The 21490-nt window shown below is 35.4% G+C and overlaps 4 protein-coding genes across 9 annotated transcripts; 3 read left to right on the top strand and 1 right to left on the bottom strand.

Annotated features, from left to right (window-relative positions):
- Positions 1-1516: 1516 nt before the first annotated feature.
- Positions 1517-1942, top strand: LOC140179795 (uncharacterized). The gene has a single exon (XM_072219563.1). The coding sequence runs from the start codon at positions 1517-1519 to the stop codon at positions 1940-1942; it is 426 nt and encodes a 141-aa protein (XP_072075664.1).
- A 6831-nt stretch (positions 1943-8773) lies between these two features.
- On the top strand, positions 8774-14280 carry LOC112755320 (glutamate-1-semialdehyde 2,1-aminomutase, chloroplastic). Of its 2 annotated transcripts, XM_025803321.3 has the most exons (5): positions 8774-9201; positions 9307-9450; positions 9525-9698; positions 9805-10516; positions 13743-14280. In XM_025803321.3, exons 2-5 carry the CDS (start codon positions 9331-9333, stop codon positions 14096-14098), a joined length of 1362 nt encoding a protein of 453 aa, XP_025659106.1. In that variant the 5' UTR covers positions 8774-9201; positions 9307-9330; the 3' UTR covers positions 14099-14280. The 2 variants fall into 2 exon arrangements, with proteins under 2 accessions (XP_025659106.1, XP_025659105.1); XM_025803320.3 differs by having other exon boundaries at positions 8776-9450.
- A 177-nt stretch (positions 14281-14457) lies between these two features.
- Positions 14458-19009, top strand: LOC112755319 (calcium-dependent protein kinase 29). Of its 3 annotated transcripts, XM_025803319.3 has the most exons (9): positions 14544-15169; positions 16361-16549; positions 17429-17572; positions 17656-17808; positions 17892-18007; positions 18108-18275; positions 18387-18514; positions 18601-18700; positions 18771-19009. In XM_025803319.3, the coding sequence occupies exons 1-9, from the start codon at positions 14701-14703 to the stop codon at positions 18861-18863; spliced, it is 1560 nt and encodes a 519-aa protein (XP_025659104.2). In that variant the 5' UTR covers positions 14544-14700; the 3' UTR covers positions 18864-19009. The 3 variants fall into 3 exon arrangements, with proteins under 3 accessions (XP_025659103.1, XP_025659104.2, XP_025659102.1); XM_025803318.3 differs by lacking the exon at positions 16361-16549 and having other exon boundaries at positions 14458-15352; XM_025803317.3 differs by lacking the exon at positions 14544-15169 and having other exon boundaries at positions 15419-16549.
- Positions 19010-19637: 628 nt separating this feature from the next.
- On the bottom strand, positions 19638-21176 carry LOC112755321 (uncharacterized). 3 transcript variants are annotated; one of them, XM_025803323.3, is made up of 4 exons: positions 20951-21176; positions 20669-20797; positions 20090-20251; positions 19638-19918 (listed from the first exon to the last, which is right to left on the bottom strand). In XM_025803323.3, exons 2-3 carry the CDS (start codon positions 20760-20762, stop codon positions 20112-20114), a joined length of 234 nt encoding a protein of 77 aa, XP_025659108.1. In that variant the 5' UTR covers positions 20763-20797; positions 20951-21176; the 3' UTR covers positions 19638-19918; positions 20090-20111. The 3 variants fall into 3 exon arrangements, with proteins under 3 accessions (XP_025659108.1, XP_025659110.1, XP_025659111.1); XM_025803325.3 differs by having other exon boundaries at positions 20669-20793; positions 20951-21112; XM_025803326.2 differs by having other exon boundaries at positions 20669-20789; positions 20951-21093.
- Between the last annotated feature and the right edge of the window lie 314 nt (positions 21177-21490).

Raw genomic sequence — 21490 nt, 5'->3', positions numbered from 1 at the left:
ATAACAAAAAAATTATTAAACATATAAAAGCATATAAAAAATAAATAACATAAAAATATTAAATAAATTTTTATTTATTTATTATTAATATTGATATATTAATAAGTAATAATATGGTCATTAATTCACTTTTTCATAAATTAAATAATAATAATAATAATAATAATAATAATAATAATAATAATAATAATAATAATAAATAAGATTAATTAAGATGATAAATAAATTATCTTCTAATAAATAATAAAAGTAAAAAATATTTTTTTATGAATTATGTACAAAAAAAATATTTTAGGAAAAAAATTATACACCAAATCTCTCATTATATATTTTATATATTACTTATAATTATACAATCATTTAATAAAAAATTAATTTCAAATAATAATAATAATAATAATAATAATAATAATAATAATAATAATAATAATAATAATAATAGAGATAATTACTTAGATAGATAAAAAATATTTTTAATTTACCAACAAATATTAAGGTTGAGTTAAAAAAATTCAAAGAGATAAACTTTAACTAAATAAATTTATTAATTAAATAATACTATAAGAATATTTTATATTTTATTAAATTGATTTAATACATATTTTTATTTTATACTTTTAGATACAAATTATAGTTTAATTTTTAACAATATAAAATATTTTACATATTTATCTAATTATATATGATCTATACTAACAATCTCCGCTTCAGTAACTTTGACCGAGCATATCTAACAGCTAAAGAATCTTCGGAATATCACTAACAGCTAAGATTCTCGCCTCAACAAACCATAGCAGAACTCTCCCAAAATCCAATCAATAGCTCAACGTAACGGCAAAAAGCCAAGACTCTTTCGACTATATAAACACATCGGCTAATCCTTGTCAGGGGGATATCCAGAAAATACCACTAGCACTGAGAAAATACACACGGCTCTCTCACTTTAATATATTGCTCGTTTATTCATCTTTTCTTAAGAAGCATCACTGACTTGAGCGTCGGAGTCCCCTTTGCAGGTTCCACACCAAGCTCGTCCCTGTTCCGAGGATAACCTTCCAAGCCGGCGGAGATTCACAGAGGAAGTACGCATCCGAGCTATAATCTGAAAGAGTATCCTTTGCCAGAACATTTAGCGCCCACCGTGGGCCCACTTATTTGACCCACACTCCTCTCTCTGCCATTTTTTCTCTTTTCTTTCAGGCCCACCACACATGGCAGACAACGGAATTCAACAGTCCACACTAGCTGAACTGATGACGATGATGGTAGAACTTCAGGCCGAGGTTCGAAAAATAGCTGAACAATCAACCAAGAACCGCGGCGTTGACGACCCCAAGAACCCTGGAGGGAGTAATACCCATGCTCGAGAAATAGAGCCACAAGAGATTACTTTGTCGAGGCAGCTAATAAGGTCATCCTCAACGCACTAAGGAAAAAACTCGGCGCTGCGAAGGACGAATGGACCGAACTCATCCCTAAAATTTTGTGGAGTTACAACACCACAAAGCAAACAACAATGCAAGAAACCCCATTCAGGTTGGTCTATGGAGCAGACGCAATGATTCCAGTGGAGATTTCAATATTCTCAACACGAACCAAACAAACATCAACGAGTGAAAATGACAACATCAGAAGAGCAGAGCTTGATATAGTAGACGAAGACAGAAATAAGGCTGAAATAAGACAAAAAGCAATGCCGATAATAAAAAAGAAGTACAACAAAAGGGTACAACCAAGGTCCTTTACCGAACAAGACCTCATCCTCAGACGAACAGAAGATGCAAGAATACCTCACGCCCATGGCAAGCTAGCAGCAACATGGGAAGGGCCTTACCGAGTTATACAAGTACTCGGTAAAGGCGTATACAAACTTCAGACACTACAAGGTGTAGACATCTCCTGTATTTGGAATGTTTCATCTTTGAAAACTTACTTTACTTAAAAATGATGTGGACAAGGGGAGACACTCTTTTTCCTACTCACAAATTTTTATCTCACCATGGATTTTTATTGGAGAGGTTTTAATGAGGTACCCCACCCCATATCATTTACATGTACAAACTATATTCATTATCAAAAGTACAAAATTCCAACTTTGTGCAATTCAATTTTCCATCAAAAGCAAGTCACAAACAATCCTTATAAGGGACAAAATACAAACAACAGTTCAAGTCTATCAAATAGTTTCGTGAAACATTTCAATCATAACCCATCCCACAAACTTAAATACAAAACAAAAGTCAAACAAACAGACAATGTCAATCCACTTTCTCCATTGAAATGCTTTCGTCCTCTTTCTCAGGAAGAGTCTCATCATCCATCAGTTCACCATTGCTGACAATCTTCGTTACATCCAATTTACTAACGTTGGCACCCGGGGCAACGACACCTATCTGCGCAATGACTCGGTCAAACCCAAGTGTAAAGGCGGCCAAAACTTCCTTTTCCAATTCTGGAATCCGCGCTTTGGACTTTTCAGCTTCAACGACCATAGACTCAAGGTCAACCCTGACCTTCTGCAGCTCAGTCTCGGAGTTTTTAAGCTTTTCCTCCAAGCTCCTAACTTCACCCTTAAGCTTTTCCACTTTCAAATCCCTCTCCTCCATATACTCTTTCAGTTTCTTTATGGCAGTAACGTTGTCACCTTCCAAAATAGCATCTAGCTCAGACGTTCGAACGATAGACAGAAGCCTTCCCCCAATAACCTGGAAACACAATCAATAAATTATCAAAAAGAAAAACAAACACAATCAGAGAAAACAATAAGCAGCCTTGCCTGCAAGTAGCGGGCAACCCCAACCTTCCCAGCATCATGGATTATCTTCACGTTAGAATCCACCTGGATGACCTCATCAGCAACAGCCATAAACGGGTACCCAAAGGACCAAAGGGAGTTTCGGGGGCCTTCTTTGTAAGTTGTAACCATGGAGCACCACTTGGCTCTCATGTGTCGCACTAATCTCCTTGGCGGTGAAAACCTCAGATTTCTCCCTCAATTCAGATAAATCAATCACCTTCGACGATACCTCTCCCCTTTTCCTTTTAAAAACCATATCCTGTCTCACCTCGCCTCCCTCACCGACTTTACCAACATTCGTAGATGACCCTTCCTTCTTTTTCGTTTTAACCTTAGAAACAAATTCTTTCAGGTTCGCAGAGAGTAGGAGCTTTTTCACCTACAACATACATAAAAAACCACATAAGACCAAACACACCACATGAAATACAAGACATACAACATACAGGACCTTTATTACCTAGATACTCCTCCATAGCTTCCTTATCCCCTTCAAGCTACAGTAAACTAGATATAGACAGCAACTTAGACGAGGACATCACAGAGATAAAAAAAATTCAGAATACACTCTTCACTTTCTACCCTATTTTCACAATCTAAAATTTGCTTAGGCTCTGAAGACCAAAAGACTGGAAACCTCTCCTCAAGCAACGAATCCAATAAGAATGGATAAAACTCCTCACCAATCTGAACCTTAACAAATATTTCTTTGAAATCTTTGAAGGATTATTTGTATAAGTTAAAAATGCTACGACCCGAATGGCTGCTAAGATTAACCCATCCACCCTTCTAGACACCTTTCGCTTGAAACAACAAAAAAATAAACCGAGAGAAGGATAGCATTCAAGGTGTTCCATCAAGCATTCAAATGCTCGTACGAACACCCATGAATTCGGGTGTAACTGCGTTGGAGCACAGTTCAACTGAGCCAACACCCTACATTCAAAATCAGTAAAACAGAACCTCATGCCAAGTTCAGTCAACATGCAGGTATATATATAAAAATAACTCCAGTCAGACTTTCGCTCGCAAACCCTGTCACTATCATCACAATGTAAAATCCTAACTTCCAAATGTACACCATTCCTCACCCACCTAGCTTAATTTAACTGAGTCACCAACTCTACACTACTAAAAATTGAAATGCGGCCCTTCACATCCCCATCAACCCAACTATACACATCCTTTTCATCCACCATAGCACGCTCCTTTTTCCCCATTACAAGACAGAAAGCAAAAACTAGGTGAAAAGGTACAAGACAAAAGTAAACTAACCTTTCTTACTCATGCTTTTTTCCATGGGTACACGTACAACCTTTGGAAGATATCCAGAAAATATACGAAGGCAAAAAAATCAAAGCCCAAAAAAAAAAAACATGTTGACCTTGGGGGCTCTTACGATGCATCCCTTCTGTACAAAGAGCTCCTGAAGCCGAAAATATAGAAGCTCAATCTATTTTTACAGGCCAAGCTTGGGGGGCTGTGATCCATACTAACAACCTCAACTTCAGTAATTTTGACCGAGCATATCTAACGGCTAAAGAATCTTCGTAATATCACTAACAACCGAGATTCTCGCCTCAACAAACCACAGCAGAACTCCCCCAAAATCCGATCATTAGCTCAGCGTAACGGCAAAAAGCCAAGACTCTTTCGACTATATAAACACATCGGCTAACCTTCGTCAGGGGGATATCCAGAAAATATCACTAGCATTGAGAAAATACACACGGCTCTCTCACTTTAATATTGCTTGTTTATTCATCTTTTTTTTAAGAAGCATCACTAACTTAAGCGTCGGAGTCCCTTTTAATTTGCAGGTTCTATGCCAAGCTCGTCCCTGTTCCGAGGATAACCTTCCAAGCCGGCGGAGATTCGCAGAGAAAGTGCGCATCCGAGCTATAATCCGGAAGAGTATCCTTTACCAGAACAACATCTATTCTTTTGGATCATCATTCATGCGAATGTAATCATGTAAAAGATAGTTATTTTTTATGATAAAATATTATGTAATTATAAATATAGGTGTAAAATTACTTATACTAATAATGCATTAAAATTTAATTTTAAAAATTAAAAAATATATATAAAATAAATATTTTGGCACAAAATTTAATAGATATTTTTTAATATGAGAGCAAATATAATTTTTTAATAATATATATATATATATATATATATATATATATATATATATATAATATTTTAGTGGGACACTTACTCCACAACTTATAGCATTTGTCAGTTTTAATTTGGAAGATAAAATTAATTATTAATATAAAATATATATTAAAATTAATGTAAATAGTATTTTTTATTTTAAAAAAATTATATTCTGTTAGCTATAGTGAAAAAGTTTTCAACGAATCCACTAATTCTGATCCTCCCCACAATAGAATGAGATATTACTATATTAGTAGTTTTTTGTTTGTTTGTTTTTGTTTTGGTACATGAGATATTAGTAGTTAACCAATTGATGTAGATAAAGACGATGACATGCATCCAGCTATATACAGGAAAGCAAATAGAAGTATTCAAATTGAAAACATTATTTGTACATCAAAATCAATTACTAATATATTTGTATATAAATATATGTATAGTTTAATTTATTTTTAATATATATGTATATTTTAGCATGTATTTTATATTAGTGACTGATTTTGGTAGCTGATTTTAGTGTACACCTAGTATAATCCATTTAAATTAAAGGCGCATATATATATATATATATATATATATATAAATAAAATTAAAAGTATTTTTGATCATTAAATGTAAATTTAAAAATTTATACAAATATGAAATAGAACTTCTTAAAAAATATTTTTATTAATTATGATTTCATTTTCTTAAAAGTATGGTTTGTATATGATTTTTTTAGTTGTGTTGTATTTTCTATAATTTTGTGAAATCTAATTATTTTAATTTATTTATAAGTATATTTTAATAAAAATAAAAAACAATGACTATAAATATAATAGTTAGCATAAATTTAATGACTATAATAAATGTATTACTTGTATATTAATAATTAGCTATATTTAATCTTCACTATTTAAATTAATCTAATGACTATAAATATATTTAGGGCTGCACACGGATCGGATCGGATCGGATATAGCCTAAAATTTTATCCGATTCGCACTGCACTCATCGGATTGGATCGGATATGATATTTGCATTTTTTTCAGGCGGGATCCGATCCGCAAGTATGCGGATCGGATCATATCGGATATCGAGTATATCCGCATAATTCAAAAAAACTATTTTAAGATTTTGTTTGACTGTTTTTATAAAAAAAAAAATCTAGAAAATTCATTTTTCACCTGTTTAAGCCTATTTACTTCTAAAATATTATCAATAAAAGTTCTCTTGAATAACCAAAAAAAAAAATAACACAAAATTTAAGTTTAATTATTCTAAGTTGAAGTACAACATAAAAAATTAAAAACAAGCTATCATAAAATTCATAAAATAATACACTAAAATTCATATCACATTAGGGTTTACTTTCTTAAACTATGCTATTTATATGAGATGTGCGGTTATGCGGATTTGCAGATCGAATCCGCAAATATTACTACCAAATCTGCAATCCGATCCTACCGATGTCTCTGCGGATCGGATAATATCCACAAAATTTGAATCGGATGCGGATAATTACCGCAGATATGCGGATATTATCCGATCCATGTGCAACCCTAAATATATTCTCATATTCTCGTATAAAAATCTTATTCTCGTACAATACATTTCCATATATATATATATATATATATATATATATATATATATATATATATATATATATATATATATATATATATATGTTTTGCTCAGTGTTTATGTTCCTGTTTAGTAGTTCTAATTAAGAAAGGCAGGCTTTTCTATCGTAATTGTTGTTAACTAGCTAGTAAATTTGTTCACAATATATATAACTGTACATAGGATAAAGTGACGATAAGATATTAGAGTATAAAACAACCAGTCATATATTAGAAGTTGAGATGATCAGTTCCATAATTGATTCATGAAGAGTGCATATCTATCTATATATTTTGAAACAAAATATGGTTTGAGAAATGCGTTAGCTTGCATGGTGGAAGTATGTAGCTTAGCTGCTGGGAATCTAGAATCTATATTCTATCTTCCCACCGGAAAAGTGGGTTTTCTAGCTGTGTGATTCCTATCTATTGATTGAAACTTATCGGTCAATCCCTTCAAGTGGTGAATGGATATAAATCATATTTTTATGCTTTGATGCGATTAACAGTTGATTATTTGATATCACTTGCCCGAAAAATTGGAAAGAGAAAAAAAAAAAAAAGGAGGTGGCCGGAGGGTGGGGGGTCATATAAGAGAATTTGTCCCATCGTTGCCGTTAAAGCCAAGCCAACACAACAATGTGATTTTGTTATTTGCGTATAATTAAGAATAAAGACTACGATTCTCTCTATTTTTACAAAAATATAAGGTGATTTTTGTCTAAAAATAGTTTTATTTAGAGATAATATGATCTTTTATTAAAAGTTTTGTTAAATAATAACGATAATTATTTTTATAAAAATTTTATTTGTGTTATGTCAAAAAAAAAAAGATTAATGATCAAAATGTCCTTTTTTTTTTAAAAAAAAGAATCGTTTTATTCTTAGTAAAAAATAGACAAATATAAACTTGGGTGTTTATTCTATCATTAATATAACGATGATTTACATTATATATCGTAGAGAAGAATTTTGTTGTCTCCCAGCTGAACGACATTATTTATTTATTTATATGTATTATCTCTTGGAGCACATATTCCGCTAATTTACCTCATACTATTTTTGAAAATTAGTAAGATTAATTTTAGAAAATAAATAAATAAACAATAACTAAATAAAATCAAATGTAATAAATAATTTTAGTTTATAATCTTAGAATTTTAATGATTGAAAAAGAGAAGAATTATATACCTCTAATTGATGGATGATTTATATTGATGAGACTCACTTATAAATTGAGTTTTTTTTTTTAATTCATTTAAATCAAGTCATTCAGATAGAATAATATAATATTTCTTTGAGTAGTTTTTTCCTATATATGATAGAGAGAAGTATGTTTTCCCTCTCCTTGTGATAGAGAGAAGTTGTAATTTTCAAAGAAAGTTATTCAATTGTTTTCATATTTTATACAAATTTCTAATTTTTCATCTTTATATCTTGCTGTGTCATTTGTCTGGTACCTAACAGTGGTATCAGAGCCAAAGGTTGCTAATGAATATATTTTTTTCTTTGCAAGTTATCGTCTAAAAAAAATGGCAGCAAAGTATGAAATTTTAAAATTCAGTGGAAGTAATTTTTCCGTATGAAAATTGAAGATAAAAGACATTATAAAAAAAGATAATTGCGTGAGCAATTGAAGATAGACCTACTAGAATTACAGATTCAGTGCACGACACCAATTTTAGGGACATTTTGGATTTAACTCGGAATGATGATACGTTTGATACTCCATCGTATTATATTTTATGTTCATTCAAAATAAACAAATCCAACGGACCTATTAATAGTTACTAACTTACTATGTATTTTTATGATGCCGTAGATTATCAATTTGATCATACACAAGTACACAACAAACGTAATTTAATAAGCATAAGCTTTAGCTTCATGGGAGGAGGCGTCAAAATGAAATAAAGTTTCACTTTCAAAAGGTAAAAGACAAAAACCTTTTTATTTTTAATTGGAAACATTTTAAATTTCAATGTTGCACTTAGACTCTTGCACAGTTGCACTGCTTTGTTTCAGGAGGAATATTTTAATATTAACTTTTTTTGGTAGTATAATAAGTTAATAACTATTATTGTAATGTATGATTTCACTTGAATTTTGTTCAGTCTGATTTTTTTTATGGTTTTCACTTGTCGTTTGGGTATTGAGACCTTATTTCTGGGTCACGGGTATTGAGATTTGAGACTATATTTGAGTTTACTATAAAGCAATATGAAAGGCTGAAGGTCCAAATTGGTATGTACAGAAATGTGCAGTAAATGGTTTGGGTGAATATCCATATATTTTTGTGTTTAGTACGGATCGGTTGAACCAACCCACACCACAACAACAGATCACACTTAATTGTTAATTCCAATAAGATCACAGTAACTAACTAGTAAGCAGTAACTACTCTTGCCCCGCTCGCACGTAACGCTCACTAAAGAGGACTTGGCTGCTGCTTCAAAAACAGCTAGAAACCTGCTTGAATCATCATTCATCGCTACTCTGATTGTGCAGGAATCTAGTTGACGCTGTTGTTGATTAAATTAATCGCTACTCGGCTTGAATTGAGTTGTTGAATTTGAAAAGCGAGCCCAATCCCATTAACTACACTCTTCGATGGCCCAATTTGACTTTACGCATTAGGTGCCCTACCTACTCTCTCTCTCTCTCTCTCTCTCTCTCTCTCTCTCTCTCTCTCTCGATCAATCCATGGCTGCTGGTGCTTCTAGTTTTTACTGTATTCCGCAGGCGGGTGCCAAGTCAAGCTCAAGGATGCGATTCTCGCGTGCTTGCAGAATGCAGCAGCAGGTGTCACTCAACAACGACAATAACACCAATAACAACTTGAACTTGTCTCTTACCAAATCCCAACAAGCTTTCACTGCTGCCCTGGTACTAACTATTTACATTCAATTCATACTCAATATTATTACGATGCCACTTTTTAATTAATTTGCAAAAAATAGGATTTGATGCCAGGAGGTGTGAACTCTCCAGTACGTGCCTTCAAATCTGTTGGTGGGCAACCAATTGTGATTGAGTCGGCCAAGGGATCTCGCATGCGGGACATTGATGGCAATCAATACATTGATTATGTGGGTTCTTGGGGTCCTGCAATTATTGGTCATGCACACCCTAAGGTTACCTTTCTTCTGCTCTATTGTTTCCACCACATATTATATCTGTTGACTATGTGTCCATGGAGCAGACCAAAGTCATGTTTGACTTTCATTTGTTCATCATCAGGTACTTGCAGCATTGGCTGACACAATGCAAAAAGGAACCAGCTTTGGTGCACCTTGTCTGCTTGAAAACACTTTAGCCCAAATGGTCATCGCTGCAGTTCCAAGCATAGAAATGGTTCGCTTCGTGAACTCGGGCACGGAAGCATGCATGGGGGCGCTTCGTCTCGCTCGCGCATTCACCGGGAAGCCCAAGATCATCAAGTTCGAGGGCTGCTACCATGGCCACGCCGATTCCTTGCTCGTCAAGGCAGGAAGTGGAGTGGCCACCTTAGGACTTCCAGACTCCCCTGGAGTTCCTCAGGCAGCCACTTCCGATACCCTTACTGCGCCCTACAACCACATATCAGCCGTAGAGAAACTCTTTCACCTTCACAAGGGAGATATTGCAGCAGTTATCCTAGAACCTGTTGTGGGAAACTCTGGTTTCATTCTTCCTAAACCCGATTTTCTTGCTGCCATTCGCAAGATCACCAAGGAAAACGATAGTCTCCTCATATTTGATGAAGTTATGACCGGATTCCGCTTGGCATACGGGGGAGCTCAAGAATATTTTGGCATACTTCCTGACTTGACAACTTTAGGAAAAATAATTGGCGGGGGCTTGCCGGTAGGTGCATACGGGGGGAGGAGGAATATAATGGAAATGGTGGCACCTGCTGGACCAGTGTACCAAGCTGGGACATTGAGTGGGAACCCTTTGGCTATGGCTGCAGGCAGGGACGGATCCAGGAATGTTATCATGGGGGCCAATAATATATATATAATATAAAAAAATATATGCAAATAAATTATAATGTAAGATGCATTACAAAAATATACTGATAGAGAACATATATTTAAAGTGCAAAAAAAGTGTACTTTTTACTAACGAAGTGGTACACGTCGATTCTTCATATCATAAAATTCATCGATAATAGAATCTGTGTCAAATCTTTCAGCAATCTTCTTCTCAATGTAAATCAAAAGACAATTAGCAAGCAATTCATCTTCCATTTTGTTTCTGAGTCTATTCTTCACAATATTCATAGCAGAGAAAGATCTCTCAGTTGTAGCAGTTGAAACAGGGAGAGTTAATACCAAGCGAATCAAACGATCAATCAAAGGGTATGTTAAAGACTTTCCTGTCTTCGTTAATCCTTGACATAACTCCGAAATTGTGCACAAGTTAGTTAATTCAACATGATTAGGAACATCAAGTTCATAATGTTGAGCTTGCATTCTAATGTGAAATTTCTCTTGGTCACTGAAGTCACCTGGATAAAACCGTTCTACTAATTCACATACTTTGTTGACACTGAAGAACTTATAATTATCTCTGGGATCTAAAGTTGAGCTTAAAGTAAGCAATTCCACCATATTATCATTGAATCTTCCATTAAGCTCTTGCAATTGTGTATCAATTACAGCCAGAAATAAATTAACACGGTAATGATGCTCTACTGAAATTTGATCAACAATTTTGCGAGTTCGGCCTCTTCTAGGAATATGCAATGCATTCATATCAGGAACTTCAACTTCATGTTTCTCACAAAATAATATTACTTCTTTTATGAAAGCCTCCCAACTTGATTCTCTCATTCTTTGGATTAAAGTCTTCGTAGTAGAAACCAGAGTTAAAGCATTCAATATGTCTTGATTTTTTCGTTGCAAAGCTTGACAAAGATCATGACTAACTTCCAAAATATTTCTCATCAAATGCAAAACAAAGACAAATTCAAAGGATGTGATAGCATCATAAGCAGCACTAGCATCACCACGAGTGGAGAAATTACCTTCTTCGGTGCTTTTTTCAAGAACTTCACAAGTAGCATCAAACATGCATAACAAGCTACGTACAGAATTCAAATGAGACCCCCATCTAGTATCTCCAGCTCTTTGCAAAGTACCAATTTGATTAAGTCCACTTCCTGTCACAATTTGATCATTGGCAATTAAGTTTGCAACATTATTTGCTTGAGCAACCCTTAACTGATCATGACGTTTAGGAGAAACAGTCACAACATTCACAATTAGTGTAAGTTTTGAAAAGAATTGATGAACATAACAAACTTCTTTGGCTGCAGAAACAAGTGCTAATTGTAATCGATGAGCAAAACAATGAATGTAATAAGCAAAAGGGCAATCTTTCAAAAATAGAGCTTGCAATCCATTCCATTCACCACGCATATTACTAGCTCCATCGTACCCTTGTCCCCTAATATTTTGGACATCAAGATTATGACGAGAAAGAACTGATGAAATTTCTGTTTTCAATGTCAAAGAACATGTATCAGAAACATGTATAAGATCAAAAAATCTTTCTTGAACACAACCGTGCTTGTCTACAAATCTCAAAACCACAGACATTTGTTCTCGCTTTGACTCATCTCTTGCTTCATCAATAATTATACAAAATTTAGAATCACCAATTTCTTCTCGAATTGTTGCACGCACTTTTCTAGCAAAGATATGCAATATATCTTTTTGAACACTGGGAGATATATATTGAGCATTTCCAGGAGCATTTTCAAGGACAACATTATGAACATTCTGATTACAGGAGGCTAAAAGCTTAATTAACTCAATAAAATTCCCCCTATTCAAAGATCCAGGACTTTCATCATCGCCTCTAAATGCACATGCTTGAAATGCAAGCCATCGAATAGCATTAATAGATGTCTTCAACCTTAAACGGTTATTTGCAATAGTTTCATCACTATGCCTATCAAGAACTTTGTCTATATGCTTAGATTGAGCCATTAAATCATCACAAGATTTCACACATAAATTATGGGGAGAATTAGGAATAGAACCCTCGTGACATACAAATGCACAATTTACCCCATTATTTACTTTCTTCCAGTTACTAAATCCTAACTCTGAAAATGCATTTTTTCCATCATTGCGAGCACCATAATGTTTACCAAACAAGTAGCAAGGCAAACAATAAGCAGCATCTTTTTCTGGTGAATATTCTAACCAACTTGGAAATTTCTTAAACCAAGAAGATTGAAAATATCGACGGTGATTGTTATTACCAGAAGCTGGATAGCTAATATTTGTTGGTTGGTATGGCCCAGCTATTATGTATGCTCTACGAATTTTATCACGTTCATTGACATTATACTGCCAAATTGGACGTCGCTTTCCTGGATCCCTTTCTAGTAAAGAGATATCAACATCTCTTTCTAATCTTGGTACTTTGGTTTCATGTTGATATGTATTTTGAGTAAGATTAGAGAGCTCACTTACTTGACCTTCTTGTGAAATAGGATTAGAGGGTTGACTTGTTTGAACTCCAACATTATCAATAACCTTTCTCTTAAAAATTGCATCAATTTTACTTTGCTTTTTCATCATAAAATGTTCTAATTTCTTTTTACCTGAAAAAAAAAACTCAAATAATTATATACTTACATGAATAAACAAAGTCTAAGTATATTTTATTAATTAAATATCAATAATAATAATTTTTCATTAAATCACTATCAATTTCATTAAAAATAAAATAAAAAAATAAGAGAGAATAAATCTTAAAAATAAGTCAATAATTTGCCTATGTAATGTAAATACAAAAGAATAAAATTAAATTATTTCATAATAAAACAATGTACTTTATTAATTAATAATTTTATGTAATTATATAAAAGAATTGAAAAATAAAATAAATACCTTGAGTCCTTGACTTCACTAAAGACTGGCAATGGACAATGGCAGTGTCGCAGTGATATGACCTACTAAGAACTGAGGACGGCGCGTGTTACGGTGTTAGGAAATAAAAGGATTAGAAAAGAATAGAAAAAGTGAAGAAACAGAATTAGTTTTAGGGATTTTTTTAAATTTTAATGTTTTATTTATGTTAGGTTGGGCTTCTAACTAGTGACTACTATTTTTTTTTTTTAAAAGCTGGGGGGGCACAGGCCTCTACTTGCCCCCCCATGTATCCGTCCCTGGCTGCAGGGATAGAAACTCTGAAGCTTATTAGGCAGCCGGGAAGTTATGAGTATTTGGACAAGATAACAGGCGAACTTGTTAATGGCATTCTTGAAGCTGGGAAGAGGGCAGGGCATCCCATGTGTGGTGGTCACATAAATGGCATGTTTGGTTTTTTCTTCACAGAAGGACCTGTGAACAATTTTGCAGATGCTAACAAGAGTGATACAGACAAGTTTGCTAGGTTCTACTGGGGTATGTTGGAGGAAGGTGTGTATTTTGCACCTTCTAAGTTTGAGGCTGGCTTCTCTAGCTTGGCACATACTCTTGATGACATCCAGTTCACAATAGCAGCTGCTCATAAGGTTTTGAGCAACATATGATGAATCAATAATAGTAATTATTTTTTTGTATATGCAATACTTTATGGTTACATATGCATATACTAGTTTTCAACTCCAACTTTTGCATATCAATTTATATACAAGTATCATATAGTTTTGTATTTATTTACTGTCTGTAAAACAATTTTAAAGATTTCTTATTAACTCAACTTAGCACGTGATGTTTTGACTCCACTAGGAAATTCTTGGACGGTGGTTTACTTATTATTCATTTATGCACCAATAAATAATATCTTAGTAAGTTGTAAGAAACTAAGAATCCCATAGATGCGAAGCGTAGGTTGATGGCATTCCAAAGCGTTTATATATATACCTTTTTTATGAGCGAGGTTCAATGATAGTTAGTTTGGCATAATAGCAATACTCCAACAGCAGTAGTCCAATACCAAGAGAAGAGTAATGGAATCAGTTCTCTTGCAGAAATACAAGCATAGGAGGCTTCTTAAGACTAATCCGAGGGAAGAAGGAAAGCATCCCAAAAATTATTGGTGTATTGTGTATATATAATAGGCAAAGGTCCTAAAGATTTTGAGAAAGCTAAGATACAACTGAAACTTGGTGAAATAATAATAACAACAACAATGGGACTGGGGCTGTTCAGGATGTTCAACTGCTTCAGTAGTAAGCCCCGTGAAATTCCGATTATTCTAGGGTCGGAGACGCCGCCGCGGCCAAAGCAGAGGCAGCAGAAAGAAGAGTTGGGGGGCGGGGGGCAGTCAAAGATAGGAGGAATCCTGGGGAGGCCATACGTGGACATAAATACGATGTACGAGATGAAGAAGGAGCTGGGAAGAGGGCAGTCAGGGGTGACATACCTGTGCATAGAGAGGTCGACGGGGAGGGAATACGCATGCAAGACGATTGCAAGAGGGAAGCTGGTGAGGAAGGAAGAGATAGAAGACGTGAGGAGGGAGATAATGATATTGCAGCACCTGTCAGGGCAGCCCAACATAGTGGAGTTTCGTGGGGCATACGAGGACAGGCAGAACGTGCACGTGGTGATGGAGCTTTGCAGCGGAGGGGAGCTGTTTGACAGGATCATAGACAAGGGTACCTACTCCGAGAGGGAGGCTGCCCGCTTGATGAGGCAGATTGTCACCGTCGTCCATGTTTGCCACTTCATGGGCGTCATCCACAGAGACCTTAAGCCTGAGAACTTCTTGCTTGCCTCTAAGGACCCCCTTGCTCCCCTTAAAGCTACTGATTTTGGCGTCTCCGTTTTCATTGAGCAAGGTAACTTATAACTCATCTTAACATAAAACTATTCATACAATGAGATGAATCACAAACTATGTCTAAAAATAACATATATTGAGTGATTGACCGTCTGACCAAAAGGATAGAATATAAGTATAAAAAGCGTGTACCCTACATAATATTAGGTATATAAATAGAGAATCTCTGGTAGCACTGGAAGCACGAAATCGGTCTCTGATTCTCTCTTTGTCTTTCTCTCTCTATGTGCAAAATTAAATAAAGCGGGTTGAGCGTAAAGATAAAAAAAGTGAAGGGAATGATACGATGCTTTGTTTTGGTGTGTGAGGATGGAGTGAAGTGAAGGACCATCTCATCCGTTTTTCAAAGCCAAAGCGAGAGCCAATGCAAAAAAGCACCATACTGTTGGATTGTTTAATCAGTACACACATAACCAACATAACGTAACTAATTAATCTCTGTATCCTCTCTTAGCTAGCTTCTCTTTGTTTCGTTGCCTTTTATCTATCTACTGTGCCCAATTATATAATTAAATGGGGCAGTGCTTCACTAAATCCCAAAGTAATAACAGAATCCCAATCTCATATGAACCCGATTCGCCGCCGCCGCCGCCACAGCAGCGTCATCTTCCAAACAGAAGCAAACAACCGGGGCCTGCATACCGTCCAGCAAAATCAGAGGCGGCCTCGTCGTCATCCCATCAGGAGGGATCCATGATAGGGAAGGCTTTGACGGACATAAACGAATTGTACAGGCTGGAGAGGGAGCTGGGAAGGGGGCAGTTCGGCGTGACGTACCTGTGCACGGAGAAGGCGACGGGAAGACAATACGCGTGCAAGTCGATAGCGAGAAGAAAGGTGACGCGGAAGAACGAGATGGATGACGTGAAGAGGGAGATAATGATCCTTCAGCACCTGACGGGGCAGCCCAACATCGTGGAGTTCAAGGGAGCCTACGAGGACAGGCAGCACGTGCATTTGGTGATGGAGTTGTGCCGCGGCGGCGAACTCTTCGACAGGATCATAGCCAGGGGGAGTTACTCTGAGAGGGAGGCTGCTTCCATATGCAGGCAGATCGTCAATGTGGTTCATGTTTGCCACTTCATGGGTGTCATGCATAGGGATCTCAAGCCTGAGAATTTCTTGTTGGTTAGTAGGGATCAAAATGCTCCTTTGAAAGCCACTGATTTTGGTTTGTCTGTCTTCATTGAAGAAGGTTCGTTTCTTTTGCATTCTTCTCTCCTCTCTTCTCATACTCTACCATTACTTCTTTTTCTCTATCCTTGTTGGATATTCATCATCATTCTATCTTCACATAAATCACATCATATATTTTTCTTACCCATTTTTTATTATTAATAACATCCAAAACTCAGCTTGCAGCCAGAGCATTAAGAACACAAAAACAAACATACAAAATTGATAATTTATTGGCATTGCCAAGTTTTATTTGTTAGAAATTTTTGTATGCTGAGGAAATAAGAATTTCTTTTCGAACAAGGTATAGTGAATACTTAAGAGTGACGTAAAATGTTAGCAAAAAGGGAATTCAATATTTCATATTCCAACTTCTCAATTATATTATATATATTGTTTAATGTTTAGTTTTTTTAAGAAACTTTGGTGAAAAGACTTTAAGGATGAGCATGACCAAGTCTATTATATAAAGTCCGAGTCAACCACGTAAGTAAACGACCTCCTGCATGATAACGACAAGTCAACGGGTAAACGGTTTCCCATTGCAAAAAAGAGCAACTAAAGAAAAGCAGAGAGATAGGGAGAGTGTGTTTTGTGTGTACAGGACACTCGAGTTGAACCCTACAATTTATTAGTAGACCATCATGTCTTGCCATTCAAGTTCCACTACAAGAAGATATTAAGACTTTTGGGACGTGGTTAACAGATAGTCAGATACTATATATATACACACAACAGTAGCAGCAACAAGTCCTTAATTAAAAAGTGTGTTAGCCATGCAACCATTATTAAGTGGTGACAGTAACAATTGCATAATGGCCTAATGGGAGCCAAATTAATTTTGAGGTTGATAACATAGAGATGCAACAATGCTTAACGTGTATTAATAATTGTACAGATAAAGTGTACAAAGAAATAGTTGGAAGTGCATACTATGTGGCTCCGGAGGTGCTGAAACGCAATTATGGAAAGGAGATAGATGTGTGGAGTGCTGGAGTCATTCTATACATTCTCTTAAGCGGGGTGCCCCCATTTTGGGGTGGTAAGTAATAAGTGCATACATAACCCTCCCTCTGTCGCTCTGTTTCGGACTCACTCATCACTATCATTGTTGGACAATTTCAGAAAATGAGAAGCAGATCTTTGATGCTATCTTGGAAGGGAAATTAGATCTAGAAAGCGCACCATGGCCTTCTATTTCAGCTGCTGCAAAAGATTTGATCAGGAAAATGTTAGCCTATGAACCTAAGAAACGCATCACAGCTTCTGCTGCCCTTGGTAAATTTCATTCATTTCTTGTATGAAGCTAGCTATGTATCATAATGGTTACTAAGGTTATTCACATTATGAATATGAATCAGAACACCCTTGGATGAAGGAAGGGGGGGAAGCATCTGACAAGCCTATAGACAATGCGGTTTTAAGTAGGATGAAACAATTCAGAGCAATGAACAAGATGAAGAAACTTGCTTTAAAGGTGCCTTTACAATTCCATTCTAAATGTGAAAAATCACTTGATTATAGTATATTATTTCTTGTGTGTGATATGACGAATACTTTATCTTTGGACATGGAAGGTGATAGCACAAAACCTTTCAGAGGAAGAAATCAAGGGCCTGAAACAAATGTTCAACAATATGGATACGGATCGCAGCGGCACAATCACTTTCGAAGAACTAAAATCTGGTTTGTCCAGATTGGGATCCAAGCTTTCTGAAACTGAAATAAGGCAGCTAATGGATGCTGTGAGTTAGTTCAGTCACATAAATAATATTAATGTTATGCCCTTGATCGAATACAAAGACACATAATGCTTTCAATTTTGCATTTGTATATATGTATGTCGTGCCATGCAGGCTGATGTTGATAAGAGTGGAACCATTGACTATTATGAATTCATTACTGCCACCATGCATCGGCATAAACTTGAGAAGGAAGAAAATTTGTATAAGGCTTTTCAATACTTCGACAAGGATAGCAGCGGGTCAGTACGTAATTATATACTCATTCATTTCATCCTCACATTGATATATATGTTGGTCAACACAATTTCATGACCTTGCTCCTCAGTTACATAACAAGAGATGAGCTTAGACATGCTTTGACTGAATATCAAATGGGAGATGAAGCAACTATTGATGAAGTCATTGATGACGTTGACACTGACAAGGTACGGATATTATTATATACTTCCTATCAGTGTTTCATATTATTCATCGCTGTGATGCTTCATTTTGCAGGATGGGAGGATCAACTACGAGGAGTTCGTGGCTATGATGAGGAAGGGGACATTGGATAATGAAGGGGTTATCGGCAAAGAGAGAACACGATAATCTGCTGAGTTCACTCTACTTTTATGTAAAATTTGAGAGAACTCAACATGTATTACTTTGTAAAGTTGTTTCTCGTGAATAAATTGCAACATGTACCGAAAATAAATAAAACTATGTCAAGAGTCAAGACATATGCTTCAAAGTAATTGCACCTTTGTTATTTATTTACATTCTCTTTACTAGTAATTTGCACAAAAATGATAGAAGATTCGAAAGAAGCTTGCATGAATACACATTTAACAACTCATGCTTAAGTACATTCATATTAAAATAAAAAAAAAAGTTTCACCATCCTTTTTTATGGCACTTGCTTATGGACGCCGCTAACTTCATTATAAACTTATTATATCTAAGAAGTTATCAAATATTTCACTATATTTACTCATTAAAGAAAAATTTAAGTAATCATAGCTAAGATCATGCAAAACCATCGATTTCACTTCTTTAAAGACCACTTTCATCTGCAAGAGATCTCACATGGCTAATTCTTCGACATGATCAGTTAGACTGGTTTGCGAAGAAAGAAAGGGAATGTCAAAATTTTCACATCTAAAATATTTTACTTTTAGTAGCCGATGACAGGCAAAACATTATCAAACGACCTTCAAATCAAGTTCCAAAACAGGAATTTTCAGACCATCCTTTTCGTTTTCATAGAAAAGCATGCTATGGTAATCTTCTGTTGAGATTAACCTTTCCCTCTCCCAGTTCCCACTTTAAACTCCTTATAAAGACAAACCGAATCCAAGGAGACAAAGATGAGACATTTTGGAATGGGGATGTCAAACATTGATGGGAGACGATATGCCCATTATACTTTGTAATCAAGATAACATATGAAGAATTTCACATAGAATACATGTTTGGAACTTGAAAATCCAATATTCACTTTCAAAACAAACAAAAGACTAATGGAATAAAAATAAGTTCCATCTGGTGTCATCCTTCTGTCCAACCCCTGTGACTGAATTCTCAGAGGAGTTTAGCTTTTACATACTTGTCAGTTACATATTTTTTGACTCATAACTCTTAAGGCCAACGGAATTTGGATCAATCTGAAATAAATGGTAAAACCTGTTAGAGTTTGAAGCAGAAGCAAGCGTAACCACTGCAATGAACCAAATACTGAAATACCACCACATAGAGGAGAAATAAATAAATAATAATGCAAGACATTACATTATATTATAAAATTTCTGGAAAGGGGGAGAAATTTCCTTTCATACCGGTGCATATTCACTTTGATCATCAGTGACCTTGCATATCAAGCATTTCATCGAGTCGTTTCAATCTTTCCATTCCTTCACTAATCAGGTATCGGATCCTTTGCTTGTCTTTACAATCCCGATTATTTTCCATCTCTTGTCTAATTGTCTGTCTCAGTTCATCTGTCACATTCCATTTGATCTTAAACAGTTTCATAAAACTTTAAGTGAAACAAAGTAAGGCCAGCCAAACAATGCTGACTATCCAACCTAGACATAGGATGACTAGACCAAATTACACAAACATGTCATGTCCCGTAATTTAATCAAGTTCAAATGTAAAATTATCCAAGTATACTATGCATAAATATATCATTTTATTACTAACATTAGAACCTATTACTCTATTAGGACTATCTTTATATCACAAAATCCGATAAAGAGAATGGCCCAACTCAAGATTCAATGCTTATGCTTGAGTTCCTTTACCAGCGGTCCTAATAAATCACATTACAGTACTTATGAAAACACGAAGCAAGACTACAGAGCTCAAATTTTGAGCATAATACACTTGCACTAAGATGTCATAGAAATGCTGACCTTTAGCAGCAGTAGGGGCTCGAGCAGAAATCCTCAATGCTTGCCTGTAAAGCTTCAAGACTCGAGCGCGAAGAAGGAAGTCCTGCAGATCCATGGAGATAAAACTATCCAGCACTCACCTCTTCCTACCTAAGCGCATTTATCAGAATCAGGATGCCACAAAGAAAGCATAATGCATTCGTTTGCACATTACAGCAAACAGATGGTGTGCTCGGACGTTTTCGAGAGTGTTATGCACAATTGAACAATGCCAAAGCAGAAGAGTGATGTAGATTGCAGTACCTGTGATGGTGATTGTTGAGAATATCGAAGTTGGTGTTACTGGGCTGAGAAAGATGCAGTCGGTTACAGAGAGAAATACGGCGACCAGCCAACCACGACGGCATGGAAGCGTGAAGCTCAACCACCGCGCACATAAAGGCAAATATCTGCAAACACTGAAGCCCAATAATGGTTGGCGATATTAGAGCTCTGTCCAATAATAGGCCCATCTAGACTGAATTGGGCCTAAAAAATACTAGGTGATGATGTAGTTCAAACCACTACTCCGGTCCAAAAATAAAAAACCATCTGAATTTTGGAATTTAATAAAAAACATTGATTACCAAAACAAAATTAGAATTTGATATCATTTTCCAATTGAAAAAAATGTTATATGCACTGCCTTTTTAACTATCTCTATTGGATATCGTTTGCTTTTAATATTAAAAGTGATCGATAAAAAATTAGAAAAAACAAGAGTTTTTTTTGTACCTAAAAGAAGTTGTACAAATGAGGTGCATAAAATAAGTTGTGTCACACTTATACTTATTTCTCATTTTC

The sequence above is a fragment of the Arachis hypogaea genome, chromosome 16 (genome assembly GCF_003086295.3).
Source record: "Arachis hypogaea cultivar Tifrunner chromosome 16, arahy.Tifrunner.gnm2.J5K5, whole genome shotgun sequence".
Classification (NCBI taxonomy): Eukaryota; Viridiplantae; Streptophyta; class Magnoliopsida; order Fabales; family Fabaceae; genus Arachis; species Arachis hypogaea.
This window is presented reverse-complemented; position numbering and strand designations above follow the sequence as displayed.